At 49.8% G+C, this 15,987-nt stretch overlaps 1 protein-coding gene across 6 annotated transcripts in view; it reads right to left on the reverse strand.

The window, feature by feature from the left end:
• Positions 1 to 101: 101 nt before the first annotated feature.
• The window catches only part of RERE (arginine-glutamic acid dipeptide repeats), a 177,439-nt gene continuing 161,553 nt past the window's right edge, over positions 102 to 15,987 (reverse strand). For 4 of the 6 annotated variants that reach the window (XM_042032147.1, XM_042032148.1, XM_042032149.1 and 1 more), the window contains 11 exons: positions 14,592 to 14,754; positions 12,430 to 12,522; positions 11,489 to 11,688; positions 10,229 to 10,390; positions 8,943 to 9,056; positions 6,931 to 8,300; positions 6,491 to 6,713; positions 5,318 to 6,041; positions 3,895 to 4,041; positions 3,547 to 3,727; positions 102 to 3,033 (listed from right to left, as the gene is read on the reverse strand). In XM_042032147.1, the coding sequence (XP_041888081.1) occupies positions 3,000 to 3,033; positions 3,547 to 3,727; positions 3,895 to 4,041; positions 5,318 to 6,041; positions 6,491 to 6,713; positions 6,931 to 8,300; positions 8,943 to 9,056; positions 10,229 to 10,390; positions 11,489 to 11,688; positions 12,430 to 12,522; positions 14,592 to 14,754 (3,411 nt within the window). In that variant the 3' untranslated portion in view covers positions 102 to 2,999. The remainder of the gene's footprint in view (positions 3,034 to 3,546; positions 3,728 to 3,894; positions 4,042 to 5,317; positions 6,042 to 6,490; positions 6,714 to 6,930; positions 8,301 to 8,942; positions 9,057 to 10,228; positions 10,391 to 11,488; positions 11,689 to 12,429; positions 12,523 to 14,591; positions 14,755 to 15,987) is intronic. The other 2 variants (XM_042032151.1, XM_042032150.1) reach the window with 2 other exon arrangements.

A 15,987-nucleotide genomic window follows, 5' to 3' on the forward strand; every position in this document is an offset into this window, starting at 1 on the left:
AAGGTGGCCATGCCAGCATCCCACACTATCCCAGATAAAAGTAACTCCTCTCCCACTAACAACAATCAAGAGACACATTCCACTTGCAGGCAAAACCTGGCTGCTGTAGTGTAGCTTGGTTTTATTTATGTCCACAAATATTTCAAAAAAATTACAAAATACTCAAATGGAGAGAACACAGAAGTCACGATTTCTGGGTTTCTACTCTGTTTACACTGTGTTATCCCATGGCAAACTACTCATATATACATTAAGCTTCAAGATATATATAAATGTAGCAGTCAGAATGTACACTCTGCTTTAACGGTGCAGTGAAACAAGCTCAACCATGACGACATAGAACAAGAGAGACGTTTCAAAAACACTAAAGCAAAATTTAAAAATTAACTTTCGGAACAGAGGAAAAATTAAGAGAGATTTCTTGAAAGAAAATCAGAAGGTCTGGGTTGTTTTTTAACAGGGCATCGAACACCGAGATGGCTTCAAGAGCCACTGCAGGTAAAGTTGTAGTTAATCGTTGGGCTAAAATGGAAGAATTTCAGTGCTTATTTGCTGAATGATGTGAACAAAAAAACCTCCCATAAATTATTAGAATGCTCTTCTGGGAAAAAAAAAATATATATCTGAATGAACAGCTTTAGAACAGACTGCAACTTCAGCTGAAAAATAAGGAATACAGAGGACCACTGGAGGGAATTAGCTTTTACTTTTTCTGAAGAACTATGGCTAAAAAACAGCAAGAGAAGGATCAGAAGAAACTGCCAAAGTGGCTGAACTTCCCCAAACTCCCCAATTCCACATGGTAAAAAAAAAAAAAAGGAGGGGAGAGATTGAACTGAAATGTGCCTAATGAGACCTTTAAAGCAAACTGAGGCACTCTGCTGAGCAGGCCCATCCTCCTGGCTGCTCAGCTGGGAGCAAAAACAAACCCTGTTCCCATAAGGAAACCTTTCACCTACCCCATCACTGCCCACAGCCACAGACAAGGGCTTCACCTCCCTCTCATGGTTCCCCACCTCAGAAACCCAACCTGTCCCTCCCAACACCTTCACCCAGAGTTAAACACAGCAGCTGGACTGATTCAACACCACAGCAGGGCTTTAGCACTGAGAAATCTACAATGGAGGGCAGCAACAAGGGAAGATCAGCTTAAAAATCCCCTGCTCTCCCCTCTACTCTTGCCTTAGTGGGCCTGGAACACACATTTTTAACTGGTGAATTGTCTGACAGCAGCTCTGGGCTGAGCAGCAGGAGGTGGACGAGCACTGTGCCTGTAGCTGATTAACTACAACTTTATCAGACGTGGCTCAGTACAGTCCTAGGACACAACCATCACACTGAACAGGCTACAACAGCAGAGAGCACTCGTGAGTGGAGAGAGAGGATGGGGGGAGTTGTGCACCAGCAGAAATAAATGACCAGCAGATTCAGATGTCCATTGGTCGCGTCACCCTCTGCTCCAGCAAAGAAAAACCGTGGCAAAACTGGGGGAAAAAATGTAAAAAACCTTCCTAGTAAGCAGAGCTGTCTCCATTAATGCTCACTGTGTATTCCTCTCCTCATCCAGGGAGTTACCCTGCAGGGACCGTGGTGCTGGGAGGCAGTAAATGTTACTGTCCCTGGATCCCGTTCATCCCAGAGCAGTCAGTTCCTGAGGTACAGAACACTGGTGGCAGTTAAACAGTTTTTGCTTATAAAACCCAAACTTAAACAGTCAAAGAGAAAAACAGACTGGTTTTTGCAACACAACTTTAAGAACACTGAGTTGCCAAGTACACCTTTCTTAAGAACTTATCAAACAGCAGGCCAGGAAAAGCACGTCCTCCAAAAGTATGCACATGCATACAAAGCTCTGGCTGCACTAGTCTGAGCCATGGAACATCTTTAAAAAGAGATTTGTAGAAGAGATTATTTCTCTGAACTTTCTGCCCAAAGTCTAAGCCCAGTGTAGCTGGATTAAGTTTCAAAAGGTCACAGGAAAGAAGCGTTTTATGGCCACACTGAAAATGAACCGTTGAAGGCGGCATCAAAAGGGTCAGCGGGGTCCAAGGGACATCTGTGCTGCTGAGAAACCCAACTCAACAAAATCAGCTGCAGAACAGAGAGATGGAACACAAACAAAAACCCCTGAACAACCAAACCAACCAAAAAACCAAGAACAGAAACAGTCATTTGCAACATTATCCCTGCAAATCCCTTTAATGCTTATTGTTGATATCAAACCAAATTTCAAGCTTTTACCCATTTGAAATTATTGATACCCATCATTCCCTTTAATTAAAGGGATAATTATATATATATTTTTTATTAAAAAATCAACTCTGTATTCTGTCAATACCAGGTAGGAATTCACAATTTGTGATGTTACTGAAAATCAAGATAAACGTTTCTGGAGTTTGTTTTGTTTTGTTTCTCCCCTCTACCCAAAAAAAGTTATTTACAGACTTAAAAAGCCATGCTGCAGAACTGAGCTCTCTTTAAAATTATGAAGATTTCCTACAATGTATTAAAATAAAAGTAGATTTTTTATTATTATAGCACTTGGATTCAGAGCTTGTTATGTCACCTACTTGCAATCCTTGTTTTTTTTTTTAATTACCTATAGATGCATTGAGTGTCCCTTCACGCACAGTGACTTGTGTTGTGAACCTGATTCTAGCACCTACTGAAAACAAACTAGTAAGGTAAGAAAAGGGAAAAAAAAAAAAACCAAGATTGCAGGAAGTTCTCTGAATATTCCACACAGTCCTGTATTTCCAATAGGCTTCTGAATACGTTTTCATGCAGGGAGACCCACACCAGTCTTGAGAAATCTTCTCTACAAATGAACACTATGCTGATAAGTCTCTACTTGTTGGGTGGTTGCTTCTGTTTTAAATATATAAAGAAATCTTTATAAGATATTCTTTTCCTTTTGTAGCTCTTCTTGTATGTAAAAATGTTCCACTCCTTCCCAAGGACTGGGGTTTCCATAGCCAGCGTTACAAATAAATAATTTATTACAACTGTTTGTCGCCTTCTTTTTTCAGTCGACTGCAAGAGAAAGAAAACTCATTTTAACACAACAAAAGAGGTGTCAGACACTTGGGAAATAGCTCTGCCCTCCTGCTCGCCTCTGCAGGAACAGGGGCTGCAGGTTGTGAGCTCTAAGCACCAGCCCCAGGCACTGTCCCAGCACAGGGTACCCCCATATGTGAGCACGGTCACTGAACTCCTCCCGTTCTCCTCCATAAAGCTCTGCCCACCCTCCTCCACTGTTCTCATGGAAGAGGCAGAGATGTGGAAGCAGCAGTTGCAGCAAGTATCCCAATAAAAACCCCAATCAGAGGGGATTCTGCAAGAGGAGACTCAACCACTCTCATCCTGTGCCAGGAATTTGGACCTCGCTTCCCACCTGCCCAAATCAGGTCTCAGCACAGCTTCACCTGTAACTGCATCAGGGCTCAGCACACAGCAAGAAAGGTGAAAATTCGGAGGAAAAAAGAAGGAATGTGGAGAAATATGATGGAATTCCCAGGTCCCCAAAAGCCTTCATTGCACTCTCACCTGTAATAATCTTCCTGACTGGGTAGGTGCCCACCGTGCATGTGAGGGTGCCCGTGCAACCACTGCTGCTCCATTGCCAGTCTTTGCAGCTCTGCAGACTGGGCGTGCATGGCCTGCAGCTGGTGGGCTGCTGACATGGGAGGTGGAATGGCACCAGGCAGATCCCGAGGGTAGGGAGTACCTGGGAGACAGGGACCACGTTCACACTCTTGTTTGTCCCAACAAACCACCACAACCACCTGAAGTCACAGCTCAGCTCCCCCCCACCACGAAATGCTAAACCCCACAGGAAAAGATGACATTTCAGATCAAAGCCAACCCCTGCAAAGGACCATAAAATGCTCTCACCAAAGACTGGATGTCGGAGCATTTCATGCTCGTGAGGTGGCTGCCCTAGCAATGGGTTGGGGATGGTCCCGGGTGGGTAGGGAAAACGTGCCAAGTGGGGTCCAGCTGCTAAAGGATCCACCAGTGGATGAACAGGTCCTGCTGAGCCTGAGAGAGAAGGAGAGAAAGCATCCATCAGCTGCCTGAGACTGCAGAGTAAGCGCCAGGGAAAGGAATACAAAGCCAAACAACTTCCTCAGCTGCTGCACAGCAGAAATGTGGGGTCATTCTAGCCTCTATTCTTCCCCAGAGACACACAGGTTATAACAGCCTTGAAGCACCAGAGGAGCCACTTGGAGACACCCAAGAGCCCCTCACTGTATTTGAACCTGGCAAAGCACAAAGCCAAATTACTTCTCAAATACACACAGAGACTTGGCAGTGAACTGAGCTGGCTGTGTCTGCACCAGCCTCTCTCTGGACTGGGACAATGTACAAGCCATGTTTTTGTCCAGAACGAGTACCAGGGGAGCACCTAGACTTACCTGCACAGAGGTGCTCAGTGGCTGACTTACCTGGCAACAGAATCCTTGGACAGACCCGGCCTGTGTCACATTTCCTCTGCTGTCAGGGAAGGTTTGCAAACCTGCCTCCAACTGAGCCCACCTGTGACTTCTGCAGTGAGCCTCAGCCCCTGTCCACAGCCAAGAGCTTCAGGAATGCTGATATCCAGCACCACCATCTCCTACCTGCAACCCCCCAGCCCTTCAGAATCTCACAGCACCCTGCTGATTTCCTTGCTGTACAATCTGGCTTCTGCAACAGCACTCACATTCCCTCCAACTCCAAGAGAGAAGGCATCCCAGCACATTTAATGCACACTGCTCCAGGGCAAAGTATGCTACATTAGCTTGCACAAACTGCATTAGTAGCCAGACACCAGAACCTGCATTTTAGGTACTCTGACTTTTTCCCCCCCCCTTACTTGGCAGGTGCAGCACCTGGTGCCTGGCTTGCCATGTTCTCTCCTGCCTGTCACCAGAAAATCTGAAAACTTCTGCTAAGTGCCTCATCTCCAGGACTCCAGACCTCTAGAGGAGTAACCATGTATCTTGCTTTAGAAATGAGCAGGCACAGACTCATTTCTGAGACTATGAATTATTACCACTGTAAGGTGCTGCCCTAGGACAGCAGCACTGAAAAAAACCAACCCACAACAAACCAGCAAACCTTTCACAGTGAGAGTCTGAACAAAGACCACTGTGGTGTTACCATCCTGCATCACTCCCACAAAAAACACCTGCATTTCAGTTACCACACAACCACAACATGGACATGAAAACAGGGCTTTAGCAATCTGAGTTCCAGGGTCAGAGTGGGCCTGTTCCGGGCAGACTGAACAGGGGGATGCTCCCTAGGGAAGTGCCCACCTGCCGGGGCTCACCTTGGTGTAGGGGGTCCTGCTGGTGTAGGTGTAGATGCGAGTGTATGTGTGAGTGTTGGTGGTGGTGGGGGGTGACGTTGAACATCTGCAGCCGCGCCAGGGGGTCGTTGGTGAGCGAGGCCATGCGCTCGGCGTGGATGCGCTCGGCCGCCAGCCTGTCCGGGTAGCTCATCTCCGGCCGCAGCTGCGGCCCCGCCAGCGCCAGTCTCTCTCTCTCCAGGGGGTTCAGCCCCGGGTGGAAGGAGGCGAAGGGGTGAGGCCCCGCCGTGGGTGGGATAGTCAGTGCCCCGTGCCTGGCGAAATGCTCCATGGGGTTGGTGGCCGGGTGCAGCGCGTCCAGCTCCGGGGGCTTCACCTCAAAGCCGGGCTTCATCCTCTCCCTCAGCTCCCGCTCGCGGATCTCGCGCTCGCGGATCTCGCGCTCGCGCAGCTCCCGCTCGCGGATGGCGGGATCCACGTTGTAGAGGCCGGGCATGTGGTAGGCCAGCAGCGGATCCGTGGGGTTGAGGGGCACGAAGAAGGGGTGGTTGCGGTTGGTCGGGGACATGACGTGGGGCCGCGCGTACTCGCTCAGCGTCCGTAGCGCCGGCGTGTCCGGCCCGATGTAGGGGGGCACCGCCGCGATGGTGGTCGGGGGGGGCTCGAAGGAAGGCCTCATGTGGGCTGGCCCGCTGAGCTGGGACTCGCCGAGACGGCCCTCGTGGGAGGAGCTGGACACCTTCTGCTGCACACAATAGGGAGAGATCTCAGTTCAGCGCACTCGGCTTAGAGCACCTCAGACACACACACACACACCTCCCCTCTGTCTCAGCCCCTCTTCAGGAGACAGCACTCGTGGGCCTGCACCGTAGTGCAAGGGACACAAGGGCATTCATTGTATCTGCACAGTGTTCTCCTACTGCAAGTTAAATGTCAACACTTGGCCTAGTTCTCCCCAGCTGCTCTGGCTTCCCACACAACCAGACCAGGGGCAGAAACTCTGCATTTCCTTTTAAGAGAAGACAGCCCCAGGATGGTTGGGAGGTGCTCAGAACACACACACAGCTCCATGCTCAGAGACCCCTGACTGGACAGGATTGAAGTGCTCCTGGGGATCTGCATCCTGCAGTCACCATCCAGGTCAGATCCAGCCATCAGTTCCCTTACCCAGCTCTGAACCAGAACCGAACTTACCGCAGCTCTTTCTGCTTCTCTCTCACGCTCACGCTCCCTCTCTCTTTCCTTCTCCTTTTCTTTTTCTCTTTCCCTCTCTTCCCTGGCTTTCTGCTCTGCTTCCCTTTTGGCCTTTTCGATGGCCTCTTCTCTCTTCTTGGCCAGTTTGGATCCTGCCAGAGGCATGAAGTACAGGTCTGCCCTGGAGCACGAATTGTAGCCACGGTCCAGGTGCTTGTAGAACCTGAAAGGAACACGAGAGAAAGAACTCAGCCCTGGGAAAGGTGCAAGAGTCTGGGGATTTGGGAGCTGTATGTCCAAAATAAAAAATACCACTCTACCCTTAGACCAAACACTACCAGCTTCCCTGAAAGCCAGGAGAACGTTAATTGTACCATACTGGTCCACAGATAGTGGAGTATAAAAACAGGGAAAGCAGAGCACCGATGAAACCTCCATACCTGGCTGACTGACTGGCGTGACTCGGGACATCCACCACCGTGGGCTCTGGGGATGGACTCCGGGGTGGAGGTGGAGGGCTCTCCGGCTCCTCAGCTTCATCTGGGACCTCCTCCTTGATCTGGATGGGTGGCAGCGTGCAGGCTGTCACCACGGGCACTGTCCCACTAGAAGCTGCTGATGTGGAGATGGGAGTCTGAAGAGGGATGCCAGGCACGGTGGGCGGCGTGGAAGTGGAGGGGCACGAAGGAGGCGTGATGGAAGGGGGGCCCCCGGGCACAAAGGGGTGCTGAGAGAAGGGGGGCTGGGAGGATACCTGATGGAGTCCAGAAGGGGGGTGGCTAGCAGGAGGGGGAAGGCTCTGGCTCTGGGTCAGAACAGGAGGCTGGGCTTGCGAGGACTGCAGTGGTTGGCTTTGAGGCATCAGCTGCAGGGGAGGAGGGTGTGCAGATGGAGGATGGTGAGTCGAGAGGGAGCTTAGAGGCTTCAGAGCGGGCGGTGGAGGCAAGTTGGAGTTCATGGAGAATGGAGACGGGCCAGAGAGATGGGGAGGGTGCTTGTGGGCCGGAGCAGTGGGGAGCTGCGGGATGGGGGTGGTAGGGGGAGGTTTGATGTGAGGCATGGCCATGGGGGCGGGGGGCAGCGGCTGCTCCCGCGGAGGCTGCGCCTGCTGCAGCGAGGTCGTGGTGGGCAGGACGGGCTGCGTCACCTGCAGAGCCGAGTGCGAGTGAGACGGGGCTTGTGTCTGGAGGGGCACCTGAGACTGAGCTGACTGAGCGGGCAGGGAGAAGGGCTGGGCAGGGCCGGGATGGGGCAGCAGGGGCTGCGCCTGCAGGCTGTGAGGGGCAGGCTGGGCCTGGCCGTGCAGCGGGGGCTGCGCGTGGGGCTGCGCCGGGGCCGGCGGCGGCTGGCTCTGGGACACGCTCAGGGGCTGCAGGGGTGGGTGGGGTGACGGGAGCCTCTGCGGGTGCAGAGCAGGGGCCTGCTGGATGTGCGAGTGAGGGGCGGCGGGGGCGGGGGGCTGGCCCGAGGGCTGGGGCACTGGCGGTGACACCTGTGCGGGGGCTGGGGCAGCGCTGGACGCGGGCGGCAGCGCCGGCAGCGGGGCCGGCACCGGCGGCGTGGGAGCGGCGGCCTGGGCAGAGCCGCTCGGGGCCTGCAGCACCTGGGGCTGCGCCTGCAGCACTTGCTGCTGAGCCGAGGAATCCGAGTCGCTCTCATTGTCCTGGGGGCTGGGGATGCTGGGGGACGTGCTCCGGTTGTCCTGGTCGATGTCCTTGGGGTCACTGCTCCCCTCGTCGTTGACGCTGCGGCTGTCGGAGCTCTCGCCTTCGCCCTCTCCCTCCGAGGGGGAGTTTGGCCTGCTGATCTCCTGTGGGGAAAAGCAACAGTGACCACTGCGCCCAGGAAAAGCGCTGCAAGACATTCCCAGTGTGCCACGGATGGGATCAATCACACGTGCTGTGCAGACGCAGCTGCAGGCACTCTTTGAACCCCACAGGGCCTCTACAAGCACAGGAACACAAATATCCAAGGGAGGTGCACAGACAGCAGAGCCAGGATCCTTTCCAACGTGCCCAGGGGCAACAGGAACAAACTGAAATACAGAGTCCTGCTGAACACAGCAAAACACTTCTTCACTATGAGGGTCACCAGCAACGGAAAAGATTTGTCCTGCGACAATTCCAGTGGTGGTCTTCTAACTTGTCACAGAAGACAAAAACCCAAATTTAAATTTAAAAAAAACGTGGAGGAAGGAGGTGGAAAATAATCCAAGTGTACTCCTATACGGTTGGTATTGATAGCAAAAGGAAGAAAACCAACTTCTGGACTTACCCCGTGTATCACTCCACTGTTTTCAGCAGAAGGAACACATTATAACATTGGTCGCTTTCCAGCCACAGATTAAGTTACAATTTGCTGTGGCTTATATTGATTTCGTGTTTTTGGTTTGTTACCCCCTCCCCATCTCAAGCCATTCTCCTAAGAGGAAATACTCCTCCGTGGAACTCACTTGAGTTTTGGATTTTTTGGCATTGGACCTGTCAGGTTCTTCCGTGTCGGATGCTGCCTTTTCCCGCTGCCTCTTGGAGTTCTTGAGAGGAGAAGACACCTCTTCTTTTATCTTCTGCCACAAAGGACACAGAACACAACAGTTGCCAGTAGTGTAAATGCAAAAGAAAATTGAGTGTATGCCAGTGCCACTGTATTTAACACAAATTAAGGAGCAGGAGAACTCTGGAGTTGACATAGTATTTAAAAGCAATCAAATACACATCAAACTAGTAGGAAAAAGAAAGAGTGAATAAAGCATTCCTCATCTCAAGGGATATTTTAAACAGAGCTGTGCAGGACCAAACCCCATCAGGAACTCACAGCAGATCAACTGGGTCAGGTAACCCTTCTAACAGAGACCAACACCAGTTATTAACTGGTGCAGGACGGAGCAAGAATTTCTGCAGGAGACAGGATAAGACTCTTTCTGCGACATTAAAGTCTTGCTCTACTCTTGGTATTTTGAGAGGAATATTTTTAGATCCCCTCAGATACTGGGCTAACAGGGAATAGCTATTCTGAGATTACTACCTTCTCCCATGGCCTGGAACAGCTCAGTGCGTCACATAATTACCTAACTTCAAATTCTGCCAAGTTTTCAGTTCTATAATGTGAAAACTTGCTCCATACTCCAGTTTTGACATTTTTAAAAAAAATATTTATTTTTAACTTGCAACTTTTCAATTCACACTGCTTAATGGTAAGCCTTCCTGCTTCATGTGGCTTTGCTTCTTTAGAGCTCTCTTGGAAAGGCATTTAATTCATTTAAACAGACTCAACTGTCAGCTTGCTCTGAACAATCAAGCAAATACACCTCCAGAAAAACAGTAGCAGAAGTAGACTCAATTACTAAATGTTCATACTCCTTTGTAAACAAAGATTAAGTACTACTTAAAAAAAAATCCCCAAAACTGTCTACTTGTCTCAAACACAGCATTTCTGATCTGCACTACTCCCCTGAGCTTAACGCTTGCATTTGCATCCGAAATGGAGGGATTACTTTCTCGTGAGAGCAGTAAGGTTATGTGGGGCTGCGTGAGAGGTTTGATCACTCACACCCCTCCCTGGCCAGGCACAAAGCAGCACTCGGCTGCACCACCACTCCACTCCTGCCTTACCCACACACAAAGGATTCTCCAGGTCACGGAGAGATTCCCCGGCCTCCTGTGATCTGCATTTCCTGACCTGCCCGAGAGGCCTCGGGTGTGTAGCCCCGACCAGGAGAGCCCGGTGGGAAGGCGTTACCTTGGTGGATTTCTTCACGGACTCGGCCTTGCTGTCGTTGCTGGAGGTGCTGGCGGCGCTGGGCGAGTTGCGGCCGCTGGAGCGAACGTCCTCGGCGATGGGGGAGGCGCGGCCATCGGGGCTGGCTGCCTGCTTCTTCCTGCCACTGCGTAGGGTCGACATCTGCGGGGAAAGCACAGCCGGGTCAGCACTGCCCAGCCTCTCCGAGTGCTCTGCCTTGGCAGGGGCACAGATAACGCACCCCTGGAAGAGCCTGACAGCAAAAACCTGGAGCATTTCACGTTGTTACACTTCTTCCTTCAAAGCTCAACTGGACTCAAATGTGAAAGGAGGCAAACCCGTAATCCGTCTACTCAAAAACATTAATTAGCAGTGTCTGTTAGAAATGGCATTAGGAAGATGTTCCAATACACAGCACACACACAAGAGTGCATGAGGCAGGAGGACTCCCATGTTCCATCAGAAACAGTCCAGCTGTTGGCATTCAAGCAGCCAAGGCCAGGGTCTAAACCCCCAGCTCCACTGTGCTCCTCCTATGCAATAAGGGATCAGTAAAGCGCATTTCAAAAATTAATGCTGTTTCCCTGCCATTTTGGCAGTTTTTTTGACGACTAGCTACCAAAAAAAGCAATGGACCCAACACTCCCCAGGAGTGGAGCCTCACGAGATATTTAGAATCAATGGTCACATCATCATGATCAGAAAGATAAGAGCAGGAAGGGCAAGGAAAGAAATCTGTCTGCTGTGTTCTATCAGCTAAACCCAACTCAAAGATAAATCACCCAGAGCTGCTGTGAGAGCTCTCACAAGTGCTGTGCTCCCAGGAAGGCTCCCGGTGCCTCACCCGAGCAAGAATGCAGTGAGACAGAGCACACCGACCACAAAGGCAAAACAGAGCTCTCTGTAGGGAAGAGGCTTTAACTCCAGTAACATGAGGAGACCACATGAACAGCATCTAATTTTTTAGAACTCTTCCCAAGGGCGTAACTCTGACAGGACGCAGCTGCAAGGAGGGCACGCACCAGCACAGGATGTGTCACGCACTGTCAGTGCCCCCTTATGCTGATAGTCCACTGCCAGTCACTACAGAGAAGTAACACAGTTTACAGAGACATTCCATCTCCTTTCTCCAGAGAAAGCCTCAGCAAAGCTCACCCTGGCACACACAAATGCAGCAGGAGCAGGCACAGCCCATGGCAAACCAGCCACTTTAGGGGTCTGGCTCCTTTCCCCCTCTGCATTAAAGAGGGTTAAACCCACCGAGCCTCGACTCCGCCGTGTCCTCATGCTATGCTTCCCACTGAGTCCATCGTCTTCCTCTTTCACAGGCTTGAACATAAAGGGTGGGGGGTCCACGGGCTTCTCGATGGGCGGCAGCTCCCCGTATTTCTTGAAGTGAATCCGACAATCCGTGCACAGCAAAATGTTCTCTCGGCCGCCGTGGTGCCAGTCCTTGGAGGCTTGGGGCAGGGAAAGCAACAGCTCAGCAACTCACAGAGTACCCCAGCCCCAGCACAAACACACTGAATTATTAAAAAAGGTACAGCTACAAAAGCAGTTGCTTTTCTACGGGTAACAAAGTTGGAGATGTTTCTGGAAAACTTTGTCCTGTTCCAGTGCACATCCTCAATGTTCAATTTGCAAACTGTGGTTGTTTGCTTAAGAAACTACAGTTTTGAGGCACAGAAAGAAGCCTGATCTGCTCTACTGGGGAGCTAACAGGCAGCTGTTGTTCTCCAAAGCTGTGGTTTCTGCAAGAGAACTGAGCTCTGAACCTCTTACTTCCTTCCCCATTCTGGGGCTCCCATTTCCATCTGTGCACATGCCCAAACATCAGAGAACCTTCAGGAACAGCCACAGGAACGGGGCTGATGCACAGGTTTGGTGCAGCATAAGGAAGTTTTGTGTGTGACAGTCGCAGCCCAACGCCGATCCATTATGTCACAAATTGATTACATAGATTATGGATTATGCAGATTTATTCCTGTATAAATGTCTACCTCAGGGCTCTCCTTTGTCGCTGCAGTATTAATTTGCAATGGCAAAGCCTGATTAACTCTGTTAGGAACGCTGCATATTTTAGCTGATTCACCCCCACACTGCTGTGAACAGCTGTACCAGCACAGGAGCTGCTCCTGCTGGCTGAACCCAGCCCCCCAGGCAGCAGCAGAGGGGAGAAGCCAGCAGGGACTGGGACATACTGGTGGTGAAGCAGTGGCGGCAGGCGTAGCCCTTCAGCTCCTGCTCGCTGTCCTCGCTGTCAAAGTCATCTTCGCTGGCCGAGCTCAGGTCCACTGAGGGTGGGAAGGACAACAGAGAAAGAGGAAAATGGAAAATAAACACTCAGCAGAATTTCCTATTTCCTCCTACTTGGCTAAAACAACGATTAAGTCAAATAGATTGTGACTCCCTACACCCACCCTGCTTTGCACGGCCATTATTTCTGATTTTTCAAACTGAGCAAGACCAGACCTCATCACTCTGCAGGTTAAAGGAGGATTTCAGGAATGTGCCATGGGATACAACTCCTGAAATGTCTGATTCAGCACATGGTACATTTTCCAGGTAAGCTGCCACTCAAATACTATCCACGGTGAGTTCAACAGGCTGTGTTCCCAACCCACAACCTTCAAGAGAAAAGAGGTTTATCTCTAGAACCTGATCAAATTTAAAACCAAATATTCTATATTCAAAACCTACTCTACAAGATTCCATGAACAGGTCCTGTAGTTTTTGGTTTTTATTTTGTTACCCAGCAGCAGAGGTGTTTGTGGGTGGAGGAATCAATGCTCACATACAACGGGCCTGTTTGAAAAACAAGCTGTGATTCTTTTGGATGAGAGGCACTGCAGGATAACACCAGCTTCCCAATCCTTACTGCAGGGCTCCAAGTTTTACCCATGGCAAACTCACATTGCAAAAATGTCATGTTTTGAAGAAGAAGAGGATATGCAAAGGGTCCCCTTCCTTTGTGGCAAATTACACATCTGATTACACATCTGTGAGCTCAAAAGCAGCATCTAAACCACTGAAAATACGCAGCCATCACAAAAACTGTATCTTATCTTCTGAACACCTCAGGAGTAAATACTTCCCCTCTGAGAGGCACAGCATTTTTCTAGTCCCACCACTATAAATTCACAACGTAACAGGGCTATAATTTGTCACAAGCAGGAAGCCCTCTGGCTTCTTCTGTTCAAATCTTTAATTAGAAGAGAAGTCCTTGATGCAGGAATACTGTTTTTCTAAAGGCTCCAAGAGGATGTTTTGTACATGCAGGTTATAGTTTATGATTAAAGCTTACAGATTCCACAGTACTTGCCATCAGCCTTTGTCAGCAACTCGTTACCCTTCAAATTAACACAGGGTTACATTTAATAGCTACCACTGCCATAATTCCTACATTAATACTTGTAGGTGTTCAAACCCTGACTGCAGAACCGACCCCAGGCTAGCACTTGCTTTCTTTTGCTAAATGGGTTTTTATTCTCATCCTGCAGTCGGATCCATAAGGATGGGTCCTCCCAGCCACAAGCTCTCACAAGCTGAGTATCTTGGGTTGAGCTGTGGAGTCCAGATCCTCGCTCCTTGTGCACACAGAGATGAGCACTAAATCCTACCAGTTCAGCAGGGAAAAGCTCCAAGGCCTTTCCTACGCCCTCCCTTCTCCCCTGGCCAGAACTGCGTGTCCTGCCTGCTCACCACATCCTCCACCTGCCCACGTTCATTTTTACATCTGCCAATCTCTGCCTTCCACAGCCCCTTTTCTTTATGAGGCACGTGGATTTAGAAAGACTTAAAAGCCTTAAACCTCACACAAAGTAACAAACCTTTCTCATATGGACAAAGGTTTCTATCTCCGTATGGACCCTGTGCAATGCAGCAAGGCACTGGTTTGGGGAATTGCTCTTGGTTTAGACACTTCTGCTCCAGGCAAAGCCAGTGCTCTTCCAAGAGTCCCTAAGGCTGCAGCACAGTCTGAGGTCCAGCAGAAGGTAGGGGTCACCCAGAAGGATGGAAGGGACTTCCTTCCAAAGGGATGGAGGACTTCCTTCTTTCCGTGTTTTTTATTTCCTATTACTGTAACAAGCCTGGAGAAAATATAACACAACACCAAGAAAAGAGTAGGGAAATCCAATCCCAGGGCTGTATTTCCATCCTTACAGGATGCTTTTATGTTTAAGGACCGCACAAAGGTGATCAAAGCCACCTTCCACGTTCCAGCAGACGGTGCAGGACCGGGAGAGGGCAGCTGCCTGAACTCCATTTCCTTGCTGTCCCCTCGGAGGTGCAGCACCATTCCATCACTGCTGCTCCCTGCATCTGAACCAAGATAAATGCTCTGCTTTCAGCCTGCACTCACAGAATTCACTGGAGGGGGGCCTGGAGGGAGTGTTGACCGGGGTGGAGGCGGTGCGGGTTTTGATCCTGCGGAACACGGCCTGCCGCCGGTGCCGCCGGTGCGCGCGCGAGCTCGCGGCCTCGGGGGTTTTCTTCCAGTAGTAATAGAAGGTGATCAGTTCTCCCTGCAAACACAGAAGGAGCATGTTAGAGGGACATGCAAATCTGACTCGTCAGCTTTCTGCCTTCCCCTGTCTCTCTGTACGCACACTTGGATTTTTCTAGGAAGAATCGTGACGTATTTCAGCCAGAAAAAAGAATGATTTAGGTAAGACACACAAAAATCCCTCGTTATGTTTTGCTCACTTTTGCAGAAGAGGGAAAGAAGTAAATAAAAGCTTTTTCACTCCTCCCCTAGGAAAGGAAAGAGGTTGGGAAGCACCAGTAGCCAGCCTCCACCTGGATGCTGCTGGTGCCAGTGCTTCGGAAGAGGGTGCCCTTGTGTCACTGTCAGCATCCTGTGACACCTCTGCTCCTCAGCTCTGCTGAGCTCTGGGAACAACCACCCCAAACCTGCCACAACTCCTGCTGTTCACGGAGAGAACAAGGCTCAACCCAAACAGACTCTGCCATTTTGTCAACCTACATTCCACAGACAGGTATTTTTCAATATTCCTGTGTAAGGAGCTGAAAGTTTGAGTAAAAACATGTTCAACAACAAGTCTATAACTGTAACACAACCCTACCATACTAAATCGTGTTTTAATTTGAATATATATACCCACATCTAAATTAATTAAGCAGTTAAAAGAGCACACCTAGAGAAATGAGTGATAATTTCACAGCATAATGAATCTGGCTTACATTCAAGAAGTGGAGCAGCTGCCATTCAAACCTGCGGATGCGATGCTGAACCAAAGAACAGCATGTGGTTTTAATCTCTTCTCTTACTTTGAAACCCCATCATTTCCTGGCGACTTGTCTGCCTCTAAGGTAAAAGGTGTTGTTGCTTTCAAGTTGCAAGAGAAAAATGGAGAAGTTCTAACCAGCCCCTTGAAAAAAATCAACATCAGAACAAACATACCTGAATTGCCCACAAAAAGGGTTTCTTTGAACTGTGTTTTATGTGATCAAATAACCTCAGCCTGCTGCCTCCGTGGGGAAATCCTTCAGCCCCTGCTCCAGGCAGAGCAGGAGTTAACTCCAATTACGACCCTGCCTGAATCCAAACCCTCCCCAGGGCCCCAAACAAGCAATTACAACCACAACCAATACCTGCTCCACTGAAACACTCCAAAGACAAAGGGAGGATGTTGTTCTAGACATTAACTGCTGACATTTAAGACACTTAAGAATTTTACCAGTGCCTAATTTAAAAATAGAAACCCCAGAAGAAAGAACACAACCACAACCGCAAG

This window comes from Corvus kubaryi, unplaced genomic scaffold, assembly GCF_017639235.1.
Source record: "Corvus kubaryi isolate FWS band 111438036 unplaced genomic scaffold, C.kubaryi_AGA036_p1.0 37352, whole genome shotgun sequence".
NCBI classification, from domain to species: Eukaryota; Metazoa; Chordata; class Aves; order Passeriformes; family Corvidae; genus Corvus; species Corvus kubaryi.